Here is an 18,762-nt window from a genome sequence, read left to right as displayed (position 1 = left end):
CTGCGGTCCGATCTTTTGTGAAGGCAGTGCCAGAATAGCAGTTTTTGCACCACTCCAAAACAACAGGATTAGCATATTAAGCTAGAGTTAGAGGTGCATTGGTCTAATAGAAATTATTTCGTGGTTTACTTTGATACTCCCAAAGATTTGAATTCGGGTATTTTGGACATTTTTTTCAGTCCCGTGAAATCTCAATTGGTGTGGTTTTACTGCACACCTTTTCATGCGCACATTCTTGAGGAATGAAAACCTGGCAAAATAGTTACAACATGCGTTCCAACTATAGCTGACGACCGATTTCCCAGACCCTCAAGGCACCGCAAAAAAGTCTGGAAATTCAGGCAGTCCGGAAAAACAAATACCGTATTTACTCAATTCTACCGCGCCCTCGATTGTAACGCGCACTCGGTTTTCATGACAAAAAAAAAGTAAGATATCGATTGCGACGCGCACCCATTTTTCTCGTTGGCCCGAACGACCACACTACTCGGGAAAACGACTCCTTTCAGGAGCGTCTTCCGTTTAAATATGAGGTACGGGGGAAGCTTGTGCCTATCTGACGTGCAACGAAGCATTGCCGTCACTCTTGTTTTACCATGATCGATGTCAGCATGCGAACTTGCTTCGCCCCCTTCTTCTCGATGGTTGTGGTGCCAGGCATGTCAAAGTAAAGAGGCGTCTGATCGGCATTCCCGATTTGCCCAAGCAGGTAGCCGTTGTTGTGCCGCAAGTTTAGGACGAACCTCTGAAAACTGTGAAGCTTTTCTTCGTACTCCTCCGGCAAGTTTTGACGCATGCCCGTTCGCTTTCAGAGGGAAAAGCCTTTCCTCTTCATAAAGTTAGTTAGCCAGCACCTGCTCGCTTTGAACTGGCTACGCGTTAGCCCTTTTTCTAAAGCTAACTGCATAGCCCGCACTTAGAGCAGTTCTGTCGTCAGGGGCCGCTGTGCCGCTCGCTGCTCAAGCACATACTCGGCGAGCAGCTCTTCAATTTGCGGAAACCGACACTGCTGTGGTCCACTGAAGCCTTTGCATGAATGACTCTTTGACAATCTTCTGCTTTTGTTTCCACCAGTCCCACACGCACGTTTCGGGAACTCCGAATGACCGCGATGCGGCCCGATTTCCGTCTGTTTCGGCACATGCGATGACTTTTCTTTTAAAAGCGGCAACGTGATGCACTCATCGAGTTTCTGGAGTCGGCCCTTCCATGCTGTCGATGCTAATGAACTACAAGATGACGAACTCCTCAGCACACGTACGAAGTGCCGCACATAGGAAACACATAGGCAGAAATGGCCGACGCGCCATGCCGAAGCACGTAGGGGGCAGCCATTTTGGAAATGCCGATGGCAATAGAATGACCGTATTCATTTTTTTTTTTGCACTCGATTTTAACGCGCATGTGATTTATGAACTCGCTTAACCGGAAAAAAGGTGCGCATTAGATTCGAGTAATTACGGTAGATGCGGAAATGCACCTTTTTTTAAAGGTATTTTTTGCTGACAGAGAAGGGAACGGCATGAGCACAAGATCCCAGTCCAGCAAATGCATCATTTAGATGGCTCTGAAAAGAGCAGTTTGTTAAAAAAAAGAAAAAAGAAATCCGATGTGGCCGGCGCTACCTCACTGTTTCACACTTTGGCAAAAAAAAAAAAAAGTCGGCGATTTTCTTCTGCATGACATTACGCTTCTTTGCTACCACGTCTACCTCCGTTTCGGTCAACGTCATGCTGCCGCTGTACACTGATGAGAGTGTCATCAGAGATGCGTTAACTCCGAGCTGGTTGGCTGTATAGGTGCTGCCTCTTCGACCTCAGAATCAGAGTCGTCGGAATCCTCCGTAACTTGACAAATAATTTTGTTATCCGTCCATTCTGCAAACAGCTTGAGGTCTTTCTCAGTGTTTGCGAAGCCCTCAAAGGTCATCCCGGATGGAATTAGAACGTTGCCAGCGGTCAGATTGTTGAAGGCAACAGCCGCAGACGGAAGTTCGTCAGACAAGCTGTGTTCTGCGGGCGAGACAGCCGTCTAGGCGTCGAATGTGAAGCCCGCATGGCGAAAACAGTTCGGAGGCGTCTCTTGTGTAACCGCCTTCCACGAGTCTGCAAGCATATCGACGGCAGACCCAAGGTCAACAGCACAGCTTTTCTCGCTGCCGGAGCACAGCAACATGCGGCTGAGCACACAAGATTTATAAAGATGCTTCAAGTTGCGAATCACGGCTTGGTTCATCCTCGGCTGCAGTATTGCTATAGTGTTTGGCAGCATAAGTTAAATCTATAAAGTCTTTAACTCCTTGGTGTGCCCATGTGCAGCGCAGTTATCCACATACAGCAGCCCTTTTTCAAGTTGCTGCTGGAACCTTCTGTCCAGCTTGCGCACGTACGCTTCGAATAGCTGCTGCGTCACCCACGCCTTGTTAGCTTCGCTGAGAACAAGCTGAGTCACTGCCGCCTTGAAACATCTTGGATGCTTCGACTTGCGTATTACTAACTAGTAACGGAAGCTTCTTGCTACCTGGCATGTTGCTGCAAACGAGGACAGTGAGCCGCTCTTTGCTATGCTTGCCACCGTGGCAGGGTTCAGCAGCAAATGCAAGCACTTTCAGTGGTAGCAGCTTCTAAAACAGTCCGGTTTCGTCGCGGTTGAAAATGTCATCTGGTAGAAACTGCTTAAGCAAGGAATGCAGCCTTCCATTGTGATATTCGACTAAGGAATCATTGACGGCGCCGCTTTCCCCACACATCATCATGAATTGAAGACATTGCTGCTCTTGAAATTGCGAAGCCAATAATCACTGAACTTGAAATCCTTCACGTTGAGCCGAAGCACAAAAACCTCCACCTTCTGCTTCAGGATGTCACCTGACACCAGGATCTTCTTGGCGACCATGGCATTGAGTCACACGAGGAGCGTTTCCTCGAGCTTCGGCTAAACACCCTGACTCGCATTCTTCTTTGCGGCCCCGCTTGACGTGGCAACCAGTTCCAAGATCTTCGCCTTGTTCTTCATGAAGTCCGAAACAGTTCGCTCCTGCCTGCGACCAACTTCTTTGGACTTGTTTGATGATGGCGGCTTTCTTTTACATTGTAAGCCTACGAGGTGGATTTGGGCGCATATGAAAACGAAGGGTGCCATTGCTGTTAACGGCGAATTGGCTTGACGAAAAGGCAGTGCCAAACCGCTAAATACTTGGTGAATGCAGACGCTCGGCAAACGTGAACACTGAACAACACGCTGCAGCACACAATCTACCACAGTAATGACCGAACAACACGTGAACGAACACAGTGAGGTTTGTGGTTTGACTGGGCTACCGCTGGCAACGGATTGGCGTGCGCTAGATTGCGACATTTACGGTTTTGAGAGTACGGCAGCTGCCGTGCGGTGGGCGCAGTGCTGCGGGGCCCACTGAGCCACACCTGCAATGCCAGAGTTGTGTTCGAGGCCAGAACAACCAAAAATAAAACAACCAATAATGGAGGCGTTGGTGGCGACTTTGAGTCCACGCCTAGTGGAAAATCAGATGGCAAAGGCTATAAGCGTCCAGAATTTCGGGCTTTTTAATACATTGACTCTATGCGAAACTTGACACTGTGGGAATCAGTCCAGGAAATCAGGCATATCCGGAATTTCGACTGCATATCGGAGCAATAACACAAGCTACTGCCAAGCAACTCACCAGCACCATCCGAGGCTGCAGTCCTGGCTTCGTCATCGCTGCCTACTTCGTCGGTGATGGTGTAGGCCACTTGGTTTGTCTCATCCTCATCTTCTGTATTCTCGCTGGCAGATTTCGTGTTCTTTCCAGCTCCTTCTTTGCGTTTGGCATCCTGTAAAGAGAGGGCTTGGTCTTACACAACGCTGCAATACTTGTCTATGGCAATTACAGGGGTGAAACAGGGTACATGGGTTTGGGAGCAGTCCTGGGAACTGGCAAAAGGACTTTTTGTAGCAGTCTTGCAGCAGCAAGAACTTTGGAGCAGCCAGAAGGGCCTTTTCTAGTAAAGGCTAGTGCACACCAGTGACTAGCAGCGATCGCGCGAATATTCGCGACTGGCAACCAAAAAGCAACTGATGTTCGCACCACCAGAGGCTGCATGCGAACGACCAGAAGTCGCAAAACTGGAGAGTCACGTCCGGATCTCGTTATCAGCAAGAACTCTGGAGACCGGCGCCGATCAGCTAATCGCCGCCAGCTGAGTGAGTGAAGCAAACCGAGCGCGCCGTATTGTTCTCGTCCGTTCTCGCACAGCGTTCCCAACAGCATCAAGAAGTTTGATTCAAGCAAAGAACAAGAGATTGTCATGGTGCTGGTGCACTGTGCCATAATGTCAGCGCTGGGAGCACAGATGACTCCAACGAAAAAAAGGTGGTGGTGGGCGTGACTGTCGCTTCGATCGCGGGAGTTGCCCGGCCATGCAAGCTGCCTACATCTCGAGCTGCGCTGAGACGACGAGGAGTATTACCGAGAGTCGTACGTATTCAGAAATGCTCTTGAATTTATCTTGACTTGTGTCACACCTGTCCCGTTTATTAGGGAGGCGATCGCCGGGCTAATTCCAAGAGCCGAAGTATCGGCCCCCCGAACCGCACCACGAAAGCGTGGACAATTTAGAAGTGGTCCTTTTTGGTGCGCCAGCGGACGCCGGCTGTGGCCCAAAGAACAAGTCAGAGCCGAGAGTTGATAAACAAACAAATTATATTCTCAATAATGGCAGATCGAAAATAATACACAAAAATGCACACTCCACAATAGTTACATACAATACGTCACCAATCAAACAACGTACTACACGGTACAATCAGCCACACTCAAAACAACGGACACAGACAACAATACGCACTACAATGCAGTCGCATGCATTGAACAACCAAGACCCTTAAGGACTAAAGCGATAGAAAACCTATTCAGTCCAAAGTCCTTGGAACAAAGTCGAGATGATACTCTTCCGAGAATCACTCACTCAAAGTCCAGCGTTGTTGTCGTTCCGCAGCCCTCGAAGTTTCTCTTCCAGGAAACTTCCCGTCTTCAATTGGCCACTCTTCAAACTTCAACTTCTTCGCCCGAACACGTCGGCTTCACACACGCAGCTGTTGCCCGCGTCTTCGCTCGATAGCGGTAAACCCACGCTCTTGCCTGTAGCTCGAGCCGTCCCTACGGACCAAAACTTCGCCGACTACACGGCGGACTCTCTACGCACTCTGGCGCTCACTTCCGTCTCCTCCTGTTCTGTCACTACGGGCAGAACCTTCGCCGACTACACGGCGGAATTCCTACGCGCTCCGGCGCTAACTTTCCGTCTTCTCCTGATTTCTCGTCTCGGCTGCTCGGTTAAATACCTTGCGCGCGACTTTCCAGATGTTTCTCGTCATTTCGTCGGCGCGATACGCAGCGAAGGCTGGGGAGAGGCACGAGACGGTTCGACTGCCCTCTCCGGAGGATGATTCACTCGGTCTGACCCCGCCTCCTTCGTTCTAGAAAAATCGCGGCCTTGCTGGGCCGCCAATGTGGGGTGAGGAGGATCGTCTGCGAAGCCGTGCTTCTGCGGGGAGAGCGCGCGCCCGGGGGCCCTGGATGTTTGCTTTCTTTTTTTTTTTTCTTTTTACCTCGCGGCGTTTCTGCCGCCCGTTGTCGCAAGGATTTGGCGGCGCGCTCTTGTTTAGCGCTCGTTCTGTGACAACTTGCCACAGCCTATAATGCAGCACAAATGCGTCTCGAACGCGGTGTCTTTAGTCGGTGCCAAGGCATGAAGCACAAACACGTTCCAAATGCACTGCACTGAAGGCGGTGACAAGTCAAGTTCAAGACAAAAAAACGATTTTGAATACGGGGGAAAGATAGTGCACAATCCATTTTCTCTTTACTTTGACGGTGTTTAGCTTTTTGCGAATGCCACCACGTAAATTCGACACTTTGCTCGAGCTGCTGCGCCCCACCATCTCCAAGCCAAGTATTCCGTGGTGGCCATGGTGCCACAGACCCGGAGGAACGCACTCGTTTGTATCTGGTGACAAAAGGCCGTCGCAATAAAAAACAAAACAAAAATTAAGCATCGTTGATTGGTTCCAGCAGCTTTACGACTGCAGTTACGCGACTAAAAAATCAGTCAGGAAGCGACTAGCCAAAGCAGTCGCTTTGCTACCGTTTACGGCCGTTCATGACTGTTTGCAACCAGTCGCAAATTGTCGCGCGACCGCTGCTAGTCGCCAGTGTGCACCAGCCTTAAGTTTAGAACAGCAAGAACATTGAGAGCAGAAGTAGTCGGTTCAAAACACTTGTGAATCAACATTTGTTTCACAACGCAGTTTTCAAACATTCAGCTAAAGCGTGCAATAGTCGCAATATTGTGATAGAAACTATATGGACACTCTCAATGAATCTTTTGCTGTTGCCGTCATGTCTCGTATTAATTCCAAATTGATAACATGCCCCTATGTTCCAAACCCGGGTAAAAGTGCGCGAGCGGGGGCGACGAACACGCCTTAAGCAGACCAAACAATCCGGCCCATCTCTGTCGCTCAGATGGCGCATGCGATAGTAGCCCCCCGCCTGAGAGGCTTGTCGGCGAAGCGGAGAGGAGGCGCTCTGCTTGTCTTGAAAGAAAATGAAAGAGAAAAGCGAGAAGTGGGGGGGGGGAGGGGGGGGAGTTGATCAAACAACAACAATGCACTTTGCTTCTAAAAGCATGGTCGTGATCAGTGGCATGCAGACTAACTCTGCAGCTATCAGCGAGCAGCTTGCGTACACTTCAATGTGCTGCCCTTGACGGTGTTTTGGACAGTTACGTGACATCGGATCCAAAGAAGTTATCTGCCAGCCTTACTTCGTATACAATTACAATTTGCTGCTCTCACCTTTTTTGATTCACCCTTGCAGTGCAACTGCGACTTTTTATTACGTAGAGCCACCTTTCTTTTTTTAACCTGAAGGTGCTAGCAACAACCACCCAGTCAATAAGCGGGAAGCACAGTGACCAAATGAACGAGTATGCACATGTGCCTGATTAGTAGTCATGTGCACCTGTTTTTGCCAGGTTGTTCCGGTAACCGGACACCACTTCCGCTTCTTTTAACCACCGTGACTGCCATCCTCTTTTTTTCCTTTTCCGAATAGTGTCATCAAGTTATAAAAGAACAGCTTCAGGGGAAAGGCGAAGCAGTTAATGCAAAAACAACAAATTGTCAGGCTAGCAGCCAACTCTTGTAGATCTGAAATGGCGTAACTCTACAAAACGATGCAATACAGCCGCACCAAGAAAAGAGACTCTTCCCGCAATCTTTTCGCGTTAAAAGCGCAGCACATGGACGGGTTCACGAGCCATTCGCACTGATGCCTGCTGTGATGGTGTGCACATAGCGATCGCGACCGGGCTCTCAGAATCAACATTCACGGCTGCTACTGTAGCAACCTTTACGAAACCAAAACCATTTCAATTAAAGTAAAAAGACGACGGTTCAGCCATGTTTCCGGGCATGACGCTTGATGGCTATCGTACCTTGCCGCTAAATTTTGGCGTTGCGGCGCAGTACGACGCTGATAAGAGAGTTGGCACAGCAAGGGTGGTTCGGCGCAGGATGGCACAGGTAAACAAATTGGCGAACAAAGGTGCAAATAACGCAGCTGTTCCATCCCTACAATTACTGTTATAAAAGTACTACTGTTATAACGCTAACTGTGATGTAACTGGCATAAAAAAGAAGGTAAAAGAGTCAAAAACAGGTGGTAAACAATTCTTAGGCCATTTCACTCTGTAAAGGTGGATGACTAGTGAAGCCATCTTGTGCGGCACACAGGCAATTTTTTATGAAAGGCAAATAACTTTTTTTTCCTCTAAAGCCTTTCACCTCAATTTGCACAAACCAGAAATGCAGCGAGCAGGTAATTTACTTATTGCTTGCTAATTTATTTCATGCTGGTTGAATAAAATAGCACTTCATGAAATGACATCCAGAATGTGGTCCAACTTTGGAGCAATTTTTGGAGCAGGAAAAAGGCTTTTTTCGTAACAATTCAAGAGCCCCCCCCCCCCCCCCCACCCCATAAGCATTTTGTAGCAGTTCTGTAGCATGAAATATTGCATTTTGGATCAGTTGGAGCAGGAGAAAATCAAAATGCATTACATTTGGTGCAGCTTATCACTACAGCACAATTGTTCGGTACTTTACAGCAAATAGACAGAAGTAAGGCTGACGAGCACTGCCACTTAGCTCATGTACCCACAACAGGAAACCATGTTATGTTGTAAACTTCTTTATTTGCCTATGTAAATAATGCTTTTACACTACTGAGAACAGTTTTATGCAATAAAACATAATACAAAAATGACTGGAAATAAGGAAAACAATGCGCTGCCGGCAATAAAAAATGAGTAGATATACAAGGCTGCATCAAGAATGAATAAATTTACTATTCCGACGTGCCTACATGCACTATCTGAGCTTGCCTTGCTTACAATGTAAAATGAACTTTAAAACCATAAATTATGTTTTTTGTAATCAACCCATACATATTTTAGGACCTTGGCGTGCGTGTCAGAGTTAATCGAATCTATGAGTTAACGGGATCCAGATAAACAAGCTTTTACTATATTTCTCCTTACAACAATTTTAGTACTTGGGGTTCCTGTCCAAGTTGACCGAATTTCCAAGTTAACGAGATCCGGATACACGAGGTTTTACTGTGTTTCTCCTTACAACAATTTTAGGACCTTGGGGCTGTTCACTGGCCCTTTAAAGACGGCTGCTACACCCTTCTACATTGTACTCTCAACATGAAGTGACTGCACGAAAGTGCTTTGCTTTCTGCAGTAGCCATATAGGGGTCAAGGTGTCTACCAACTAGATATTTCTAAACTACCCAACTTTCCAAGGTTTCACAAGGTTTATAAAAACAAATTTCATGACCGCTACGTACAGTGAAACCTCATTAAACCGTACCTGCGTAAACAGTAGTTTCGTCAAACAGTAATGAAGTTTCGTCAAACAGTAGTGAAACAGTAGTGAAGCTTTGCACAAACACGCAAACACTGTGTGCGCTTGCTTTGCTTTCTTTGTTCCTTTGGCACCGTGCATAGGTGCTCTCTGGTTGATCCGTGCCGTACAGCTCTCGCGTCGTTTTTCACGTGTTGTGTGTGTGTGCTTGTGCTGCTTCGTACTTGCGTCATGCCGAAGCTGGGACAAAAGCATCGAGTGCTGAAAATAGAGGAGAAATTGGAGACGTGCACCGGCGCAAAGCATGCAAAAGAAAGGATATCAGTGGCGTTTACCGTAAACATGACAGGAACCGACAAAACTCCACTCCTCGTGATTGGAAAGTTGGCGAAGCCTAGATGTTTCAAAGGCGCCTGGTTGCCATCAGGGGTCATCTATCGCAGCAACATCAAAGCATGGATGACGGCAAAACTCTTTGAGGAGTACGTGCGCCTCATCGATCGTCGTTTTGCGGCTAAGAACAGAAGAGTTCTCATTATTTTAGACAACGCTTCGGCGCACGTCGCCCTGGACAACCTGACGGCTGTGAAGTTGGCGTTTCTGCCACCAAGCACAACAGCGATTGCCCAGCCCTTAGACCAAGGCATCATTCGAGCTGTAAACTAGCTCTACAAGAAGAATCTACTGCGCAGATGATTTCTTCTCGCCATTGAATGTGGCAAATTATTCTCCATCGACATGATTGGCGCGATTCACCTGCTCGAATACTCTTGCAAAACTTGCAAGAATACTCTTGCAAAGCTTGCAAAACTCCGCTAGCTGAAGTGCTAGAGCGGCAGGGCGTTACGGAAGGCAATTCCTTCCCCGACTTCAGAGACGCAGACAGCGATGTGCAGACATCTCTGGACATGTCCGACGAAGCCATTGTTGCCTTGGTTGTCCAAGTGTCGCCAAATGATAGTGATGAGGACAACATGGAAAGCGACAACACCGGTGATCCAGGTCCGACAGTGCCCGAAGCTGCGCATTGCATCAGCGTCATGCGGGTATTTGCCAAGAAGAGGGGGCTGGCGGAAAAGCTGGCTCACAGCATAAGTGAGTTTGACGCCGCTGTCGTTGCTGCTAGGCCGTTGCGTCGTCAAATGAAGATTACAGACTTTGTCACGCGAAGTTAATAAATTACTGCACGTTTTTTGTTCTTTCATCGCACTCCCTGAAGGTTTATTTTTTTGACAGGTAAGTGAGCGACCAGACGCTATTTCGGTTAAGCAGTACTACCGTTTAGTACGTACTTTTTCCGAGCTCCGGCCAGCTACGGTTTAACAAGGTTTCACTGTACTCTGCGCACTGTAAACAAACCCTCGAGTGGTAAAAATTGGCCCTGTATCTGCATGTAATCTGCAAATGTTGTCGAAAGACTATAGTCCTGCCTGTGGACAGAGTGAACAAAGCATTTATTTGATGTTCTGCGCAAGAAAATCGGTGAATGGTATTCCGGAGGCGCTGCTTTAGAGTGCCTCGAGCGTGCAGCAGAGGATTGATTGATTGATTGATTGATATGTGGGGTTTAACGTCCCAAAACCACTATATGATTATGAGAGACGCCGTAGTGGAGGGCTCCGGAAATTTAGACCACCTGGGGTTCTTTAACGTGCACCCAAATCTGAGTACACGGGCCTACAACATTTCCGCCTCCACCGGAAATGCAGCCGCCGCAGCCGGGATGCGAACCCGCGCCCTGCGGGTCAGCAGCCGAGTACCTTAGCCACTAGACCACCGCGGCGGGGCGTGCAGCAGAGGAGAACGAGCGCATCAAGTCATGTCGCACGTGAGACATGAGCGCCATCTGGCAGTTTTTTTTTTTTTTTGGAAAACAAAGCGCGCGCCTGTCTCAGAGGTGATAGGGTGTAGAACGCAAGGCGACGGGTAGGTGCCACCATCGTGTCGTCTTAGCAAAGCGTTGGAAACACTCGCTTCTTCGTGCAAGCGTTGCATAGTCAGTGCAGCGTGATAAGCGCTACGGTCTTTAGAATTACTTATGTATGCCTTTTCTAGTAAAAGACGAACATGCAGAATATATACGTGTTGTTATGGTGCCTCAGATATGTGCAATAATTGCTTTTTAAGGGGAGACGCGGGTCGAAAAGTCGCGGTTTTCCGGAAAATTTTCGCTTTTTTTTTTTCCGGCTGTATTGGCATTCTTGGACTATAATCTATTACTTCTGAAAATATCAAGCTGAAATTCGCACGAGAAATTATCAAAAAATGCTTCCAAGTGGGCAGCGGTGACGCGAGAAATGCGCGAAAGTCGCAAAAAACGGCGAAGTTCGCGTCGTCCTGTGGCGAAAACGACGCGTTGGCCGCCATTTGCAATCGTACACGCATGCTGCGAAGGCCGTATCCTTCATAATCCACTAGTAGCCAGTCTCGTGCCTTCACGCAGAATAAACAAAAAACGAGAAAAACAATGCGTACGTCACGCGTTTTGAATATCGCGGCACACAGCGCGAGGCCGCCATTAGACGGCGGTGCGCTCCACGCTCCTCCCCCTCCCATCTCTCCGGCAAAAGAGCGAAGCCTCGGACGTCGCGATCGAGTTTTTCTGCGTTTCTCTGCATTTTTGCGTCATGGCAAGCCCGAAGAAGTGCAGTTCAGATAATCGAAAGTTCAGAACTCGCCACAAGTATCGAGGGAAACGGCGTCGGACGCTTCGCAAAGCGACAGCGAACGACGATGTCGCCCCCGACCAATGCCCCGACGCTCCGACTTCGGATAGGCCTAACACCGTCACCGAACCCTGCGACAGTGGTTGTGAAATAGCCGCTGCCGTGGAATTCGTCAGTGCATCCCAAAGGAAGATTGGATTCTTCGACAGTGAACGTAGACCGGTAGATGCTGCTACTGCGAACATGCTGCTTTGCGAAATCGATGCGCTGACGGCACTTGTGGTGGGTGCGCAATGCCCAACCTGCCGTGAACGGAAGCTCGGCGTGCGAGAGGCAGCTGGAAAGCGCAAAGGACTTTCGGCATTCCTCGAACTGTGCTGTCAAAATTCTGATTGCCCTGAATCTGCACTTTCGTTCACGCACACGTCGAGACGTACTGCTTCGGCCGGGGACCAAGGAACGAGCGCTCGTTTTGACAGCGGCAGCTAGCGTGACAGCTTTGCTGTAAACGTGAAGGCGGTTCTGGCAGCACGCGCTATAGGCGCAGGCCACGACCAACTTTCACGATTTTGTGCGATTCTCGGTCTTCCGAGCCCGATGCATCACAAAACATTCAACTGCATTAGCAAGAAGCTCCATGGTGCGGCGATGACGGCAGTGAGCAAAAACTTGCACCAGGCACGAAACATCACGAAGGATGCAGTCGGCGGCAGAGATGTGCCAGTCATGTTTGATGGCACCTGGCAGAAAAGAGGTCATAAAAGCCACAATGGAGTGGGCACAGTCGTGTCCCTGGACATGGGGCTCTGCCTCGATTTTGAAGTTCTTTCGAACTACTGCCATGCTTGCAGTATACACAGGGACCTTGGGAAGGATGAAGAGATATGGCGAGCTTTTCATCTTCCAGTTTGCCAAAAAAACACTGACTGCTCATCCCATGCAATGGAACCTGCGGCAGCTGTCAATATATGGCAGAGGACCTTGTCTTATGAAACTCCACTGCGATTCACCAGCTTCCTAAGTGATGGTGACAGCAAGGCCTACACTGCAGTCTGCGAGGCAAATGTATACTGTGACACCCCCATTGACAAAGAAGAGTGCACGAACCACGTTGCAAAGCGCTTGGGAACTGCCCTACGAAAATTGGCAACGCCACTGCCACGAGGCGAAAAACTGAAAGATGCGACAATAATAAAACTACAAACATATTACAAGATCGCCATCACGAGCAACAAGGACAGTGTCCGAAATATGTGCACTGCCATATGGGCATCGTATTTTCATTGCTGCTCCAGTGATGGTGCCAGTAGCCACAACTTTTGCCCCACGGGACCAAATTCGTGGTGCAAGCACAAGCGTGCGGAAGCTCTCGGGGAGCCTGCACCACGCCACACTTCACTGTTAACGAAGGCTCAAGGATTGGCAATTATGCCTATCTACAAGCGCCTTACAGAGGAGAAACTCCTTATTCGGTGCCTTCATGGCAAGACACAGAATGCAGCCGAATCGCTGAACAGCAAGATATGGCTGCTATGTCCAAAAACAAAGTTCGCCTCCAGAACAACTGTGGAGACAGCCACCGCTCTTGCTGTACTCTGGTACAACAAAGGCCACAGGGGCTTTGAAGAAGTGCTCGAAGGCATTGGAATTCTCCCCTCACAAGATCTGGCCACACATGGTGACCACTGTGACGTCATGCGCATCAGGAAGATGAACCTGAAGCAAACTGCAGAAGCGAGGGCACACCGTCGCAACACAGCGAAGAGAGCTCGTGTTGAGGACACTGACCGCAAGAGCCGTGAAGGACCAAGCTATGGTGCAGGGGACTTCTAGACACTTGCAGTGCATTCAAGGCAAGGTACTTTTCATTGTGCCCCAATTTGATGCAAAAAGAATGATTTCCCAATAAATGCCAACTTTGCGAATTTTCAAACTTGTTTTTCTCATTTTCATTTTTTCTGACAGTTTCACGTTTTCCGGGCAGCCTTTTAGAAACTTATATTCATTGTATAGTAACGAAACTTGGCACACATATTCTTCAACACATGCAGAATGCAAATATCTACTCTAAATTGCAATGCCTACCAGCATTAGTTGTGAAAATATTACCTTATTGTTTCAAGGGAGATTGAAAATAATAAGTCATTCAATACAATTTTTTTTTCTTGGTTCCAATATTTCTGTGACATATCTATATAGATATTTGCACTTTTCAATCTACCAAGAGTCAAATAAGATCAGACACAGTGCTTTTACTGAAAGTTTAGTACATAAAAGAGTGCCCGCAAAAAATGTCACTTTTTGCTATTGTTTATGGCATAACTCAATAATTATAGCAGCTACACAAAAAATGATTGCATATTTGAAATCTGCATGAAAAACTATACTAATAAGAAACTTTTGAAGTCTCTATTACTAGAAATAAAAAAAAAAACTTTTTCGAGGAGCGTCTCCCCTTAATTGACAATCACACACGTATGAACGCTGATCCTTGACCAACATTGGTGGGCGCTGCGGGTGGGCTCAGCCGTTCAGGGTATCGGCTTGCGCTGTTTAGAAAACCCGGTTCGCGGTAACGATTAACAAACAGACAAATGTGCAGGCAGACAGACCAAAGTTTTTACATCGAAGATCCCCAAGAAAGACCATCGTCTTTAAAAAAAAATGAGGTGCTCTGATAAGTAAATATATTTACCAGACGCACTCAGAATGCTCCGAGTGCGTGCAGTAAAAGTAAAAAAAAATGTATATTCGGCCAATGTAATACCCCTTAGCCAGGCAGTGAGCAAGTCAGCTGTTTGATGTTCAGAAGAACCAGGAAGTAAACGCACAAGTTAAAAGCAACCACAAATGAAAGTTTGAAGGAGCCTGCGACATTCTGACATCGTTGTCAAAGCTGCTAGGAAATGTAGAATTGGTGCCATATCGCCGAATCTATGTAAAATTAGGACACAGAAGCCTGGCCGCCACTGGAGCATAATCTATTTTACTATAATGACTGTAGCCCCATGCCGCTTAGTAGGTAGATTGGATTGAATTAGATTGACCTGAACTGCTGTATTTACTGACTCAGCTATTTAGGGTTGTGGATTAGATTAGATCTAATTGGACCTGGATTGCTGTTATTTACTACTGATTTGCATCGCCACTTAATTTGCGCACCTCTAAAATATACTTTTCAGGAAAAAAAAAAAAAAGAAACAGTAACTACTACTCGTGCATTCTGTGTACCTTGCCTTGACGACGAGTAATGACGTTACAGAAACAGAGTCGTACTGCAAAATTTTCTTTCTTTTTCCAGCGAGCACATGCATGTTTATATTTTGTCTCTGGGCTGTGACGCTTGAAGTGCAACGAATGTACTCAAACGAATGTACTCATACGGCTGCAATGAAAGCTGGAGACAGCGTTTAAGGGCAGACACCCCACTTAAACTTTTTATTATTATTTATAGGTGAATTTTGATCAATCTTCCATCGTTTACGTGTCTTGACATTCTGATTTGAAATATGCAATTACTTTTTCTATGCAACAAGTATTTTCAAAATATTGCTACGGAAATGAAGTAAAGGAAGAGGAAGGACACAATCAGCTGACAGGCGCGCGAGTGTGCCAATCAGCCATCGTGACTCTTGCCGGTGGCTTTTCCTCTGTAAAAGCATTTTGTACAGACGTCACCGATCCCATAACAATATTGAGAAATTTATGTTTTTTTGCATTGACTAATTTGGAGATGATTTTATTTTTTTTGAGAGCTGGTAGTGATAAAAGACAGTGGCATATGCAAATTATGTTGTATAGACAGAGCTTGCAGTGCTACAAGAATGCATGCTCTAAACTGATTTGGGCCGAAGTTGCAGCATATCAAACATTTGTAAGCAAAATGCTTTAGCAACAACCTCAAAGAAATTATTACTTTTTGAAAACATCTCATGTTATTCAACTTTTATGCCTACTGCACTCCCAATTTGTCACTATTCTAACAAAACAAGAATCACTGTGATGATAACCACCAGAGATATAGCCACTCCAAAACTAAACCGCGATCAAAAAGGCAGTTTTGGGAAAACGAGAAAAACATTTCAGGACAAGTTAGAAATGATTATGGAAATCTCTTGAACAGTAGTGATTTAGGGAGATCTATGGGTTCAATCAGGCAAAAATGAATCTTTTTTAACAATCTCGAATGATATTAAGGCATCTCAAAATTTATTTGTAAAACCCAATATTAACTTTAAAAAATATATTTATAAATGCTGTTTAATAATATGTAACAATGCAATATTCCTACTGCACTTGACAATTCACCACCTTTCTTACACAAAAAAGAATTCTTGAAACTGTTTGAGTAGAACTAGAAATATTGTTGCTCTGAAATGCCACTTTGGGGACGCCCCTGCAGAGTGCTACTATCTGCACTGACGATTTCGGATGCCCCGGCACCACGAGCCGCTTGCTCAACGGTCGCAGAGCAGCGCATTACCGTGCCTTTGTGGAGAGAACTGCCATCACTTCTATCACCGTTATCAGGTGCAGAAGCAACAATGCTCGCTTGCAGAAACCCGTGATATCATGCCGTTAGCATGTTTTATTACTAATATTTTATTTTCATTTTGGCTCGCCTTCGGCCAATCTGATACACCGAGTGAAACTTTCTCGGTCCTCCAAGCACGTTCGTCGTAGGATCATAACCTAAGCCGAAATAGTGCCTCAACTAGCCAGGTTTTTATATACAGCGCCCTAAGCCAATCGGCAAGCAATGAAAAGAAAAGTGGTAGGTGTAACCTTAAGAGACAAGAAGAGAGCAGAGTGGATTAGGGAACAAACGGGGGTTCAGGATATCATAGCTGAAATCAAGAATAAATGGACATGGGCCGGGCATGTAGCGCGTAGACAGGATAACCGCTGGTCGTTAAGGGTAACTAACTGGATTCCCAGAGAAGGCAAGCGGGTTAGGGGGAGACAAAAGGTTAGGTGGGCAGATGAGATTAAGAAGTTTGCGGGTATAAATTGGCAGCAGCAAGCACAGGACCGGGTTAACTGGCGGAACATGGGAGAGGCCTTTGTCCTGCAGCGGACGTAGTCAGGCTGATGATGATGATGAAACCAATCGGACGACACCATTTTAGCCACGTGATCGGAAGTGGCCAATGACAACGTTTTACACCTACTTTCTTTTTCCTTTTTATCTGAAAAAGTGGCAAGCTCAGTGTTACTCGACCAAGCGATAAAAAAAGCCAAATGCGAGAGCTTTTCAACGATACCAAAATGGCCGCGTTTGAGCGGGCCAGTAAAGAGTTACAGGCAGCCAAAATGGGCGCGGTTTGTTGACAATGTAAAGGGCTGGGGGCGTGCCAACGTCAAGTCTTCCTTTAAAGTGCCGACGTTTGAATATGTGGTGGCAAAAAGAAATCTGTCAAGATGCAACAGCTACCTTGATTTACGTGCCGTTCTGTGGACGTCACGCTAAAGAATAATTGCAATCTCACAGAATTGAAATGAGAAATTTAGCTGAAGTGAGACAAGTGCTACCCTAGAAACACAAGCCACCCGCAATAAGTGAGTAGCTGAGGACGGTTGTTCTTGCATCACCAATAATAATAATAATAATAATAATAATAATAATAATAATAATAATAATAATAATAAACGGCATAAGTAACCCGGCAAGCTTCTGCTGATGGCAGTTCTAGCATAGACAAACCAGATGGCCTTCAAGCCGAGCCGAAATCGTGGCCTAGACAAACATGCAAGAATTTACAAACGAGAAAAATGTTCTGGTTTGAAAGTCAGATAGGCTGTGTGATGTGTACAACCAACACACACCAAAATAGTGCATGCACCAACATGGAAGCTAAGAAATGCTTTAGCCAATGCGAAGGACAAGTTGCCGAGCAGGAATTTCCTTTTTCTTGTTTATGCCATAGACTTCCACAATTGTTGATTGATATGTGGGATTCAACGTCCCAAAACCACCATATGATTGTGAGACACCGTAGTGGAGGGCTCCGGAAATTTCGACCACCTGGGGTTCTTTAACATACACCCAAATCTGACCACATGGGCCTACAACATTTACGCCTCCATTGGAAATGCAGCCGCCACAGTACCTTAGCCACTAGGCCACCACGATGGGGCTGCTACAATTGTGACAACCAGTATATCAGTGAAGCTGGCGATTTCAAAAACCAGCCTTCCAACAGGGCAGCCTTCCAGCCTTCCAACAGGGCAGAAAAGTGTGTGCTTACCTTCTGTCTTTTGTGATGACCCAGGGTTTTGCAATGATAAGGCTTCAGTTCCTCCTTCATGAACACATTGCATAAAGTACAAAAGTAGCCACGCACTTCCTCCAAATATTCTTCACCTGCAGGTACCAGACAAGAGCACCAATCTTAGTAGACAAAAGCAGTGCTTGGAGTATCGAGAAGTGGTTCAACAATATTACATCCAGTTTATGAAAACAAAAGGGTCTACAGAAATCGCAGCGTACCACTGGGCTGATGTCACCCCTCAATCCTGTGATGCTCATTCACAACTCTAAAGCTCTTTGAGGCACCACTTTCCGCTGAATAACTCATAGGATGTAATCTGGTTTTCCACATCTGCAATCCAGCAACCCACGAGACAGGCTCACAGATGCTTGTTAAACCTGAGAAGACAGTGCAGCAATGCCTTGGGACACTATGGCCCTTTACCAATAAAATTCACCACCCATACAAGTGACTATGCCTATTGGAATGGTCTGCGCTACGCACGGGCAGCGTGCAGAAACATCAGCTATTCGTGCATTTTATTACATTATTGATATCTCAGGGGTGAGACGGCAGAGTCTAAATTGGGAGCAGTTTATGGAGCAGACAATTTCAATTTTGGAGTACAATAACCTTGCTTCGGAGCAGTTAGCGGCATTTAATATGTTGTCCTAGGAGCTTCAAAATACAAACTTTTAGCAACGTGGGGACAGCAGAGCATACTTTAATTGGCTAAAAGTACACATAACACTGAAACAGATTTTCAAGGAAGTTTTTGAACAGATTATCACCAGGTATGAACTGCACTACCTTTTCACATACCATGTGACCTATCTAGCCCTCGTAACAAGCATGTGATATAATATTCAAAAAGGGTTTTGTTGAAAGCTAGGTTTCCCAGAAACATT

General features: G+C 46.5%; 1 protein-coding gene across 2 annotated transcripts in view; it reads right to left on the bottom strand.

The window, feature by feature from the left end:
- Positions 1-18,762, bottom strand: part of LOC119161035 (uncharacterized) — a 119,215-nt gene that overhangs the window by 38,664 nt on the left and 61,789 nt on the right. For both annotated transcript variants that reach the window (XM_075880056.1, XM_037413356.2), the window contains exons 9-10: positions 17,852-17,967; positions 3,686-3,836 (exon numbers count right to left, since the gene is read on the bottom strand). In XM_075880056.1, coding sequence (XP_075736171.1) covers positions 3,686-3,836; positions 17,852-17,967 — 267 coding nt within the window. The remainder of the gene's footprint in view (positions 1-3,685; positions 3,837-17,851; positions 17,968-18,762) is intronic.

This window comes from Rhipicephalus microplus, chromosome X (assembly GCF_043290135.1).
Source record: "Rhipicephalus microplus isolate Deutch F79 chromosome X, USDA_Rmic, whole genome shotgun sequence".
In the NCBI taxonomy this organism is placed as follows: Eukaryota; Metazoa; Arthropoda; class Arachnida; order Ixodida; family Ixodidae; genus Rhipicephalus; species Rhipicephalus microplus.
This window is presented reverse-complemented; position numbering and strand designations above follow the sequence as displayed.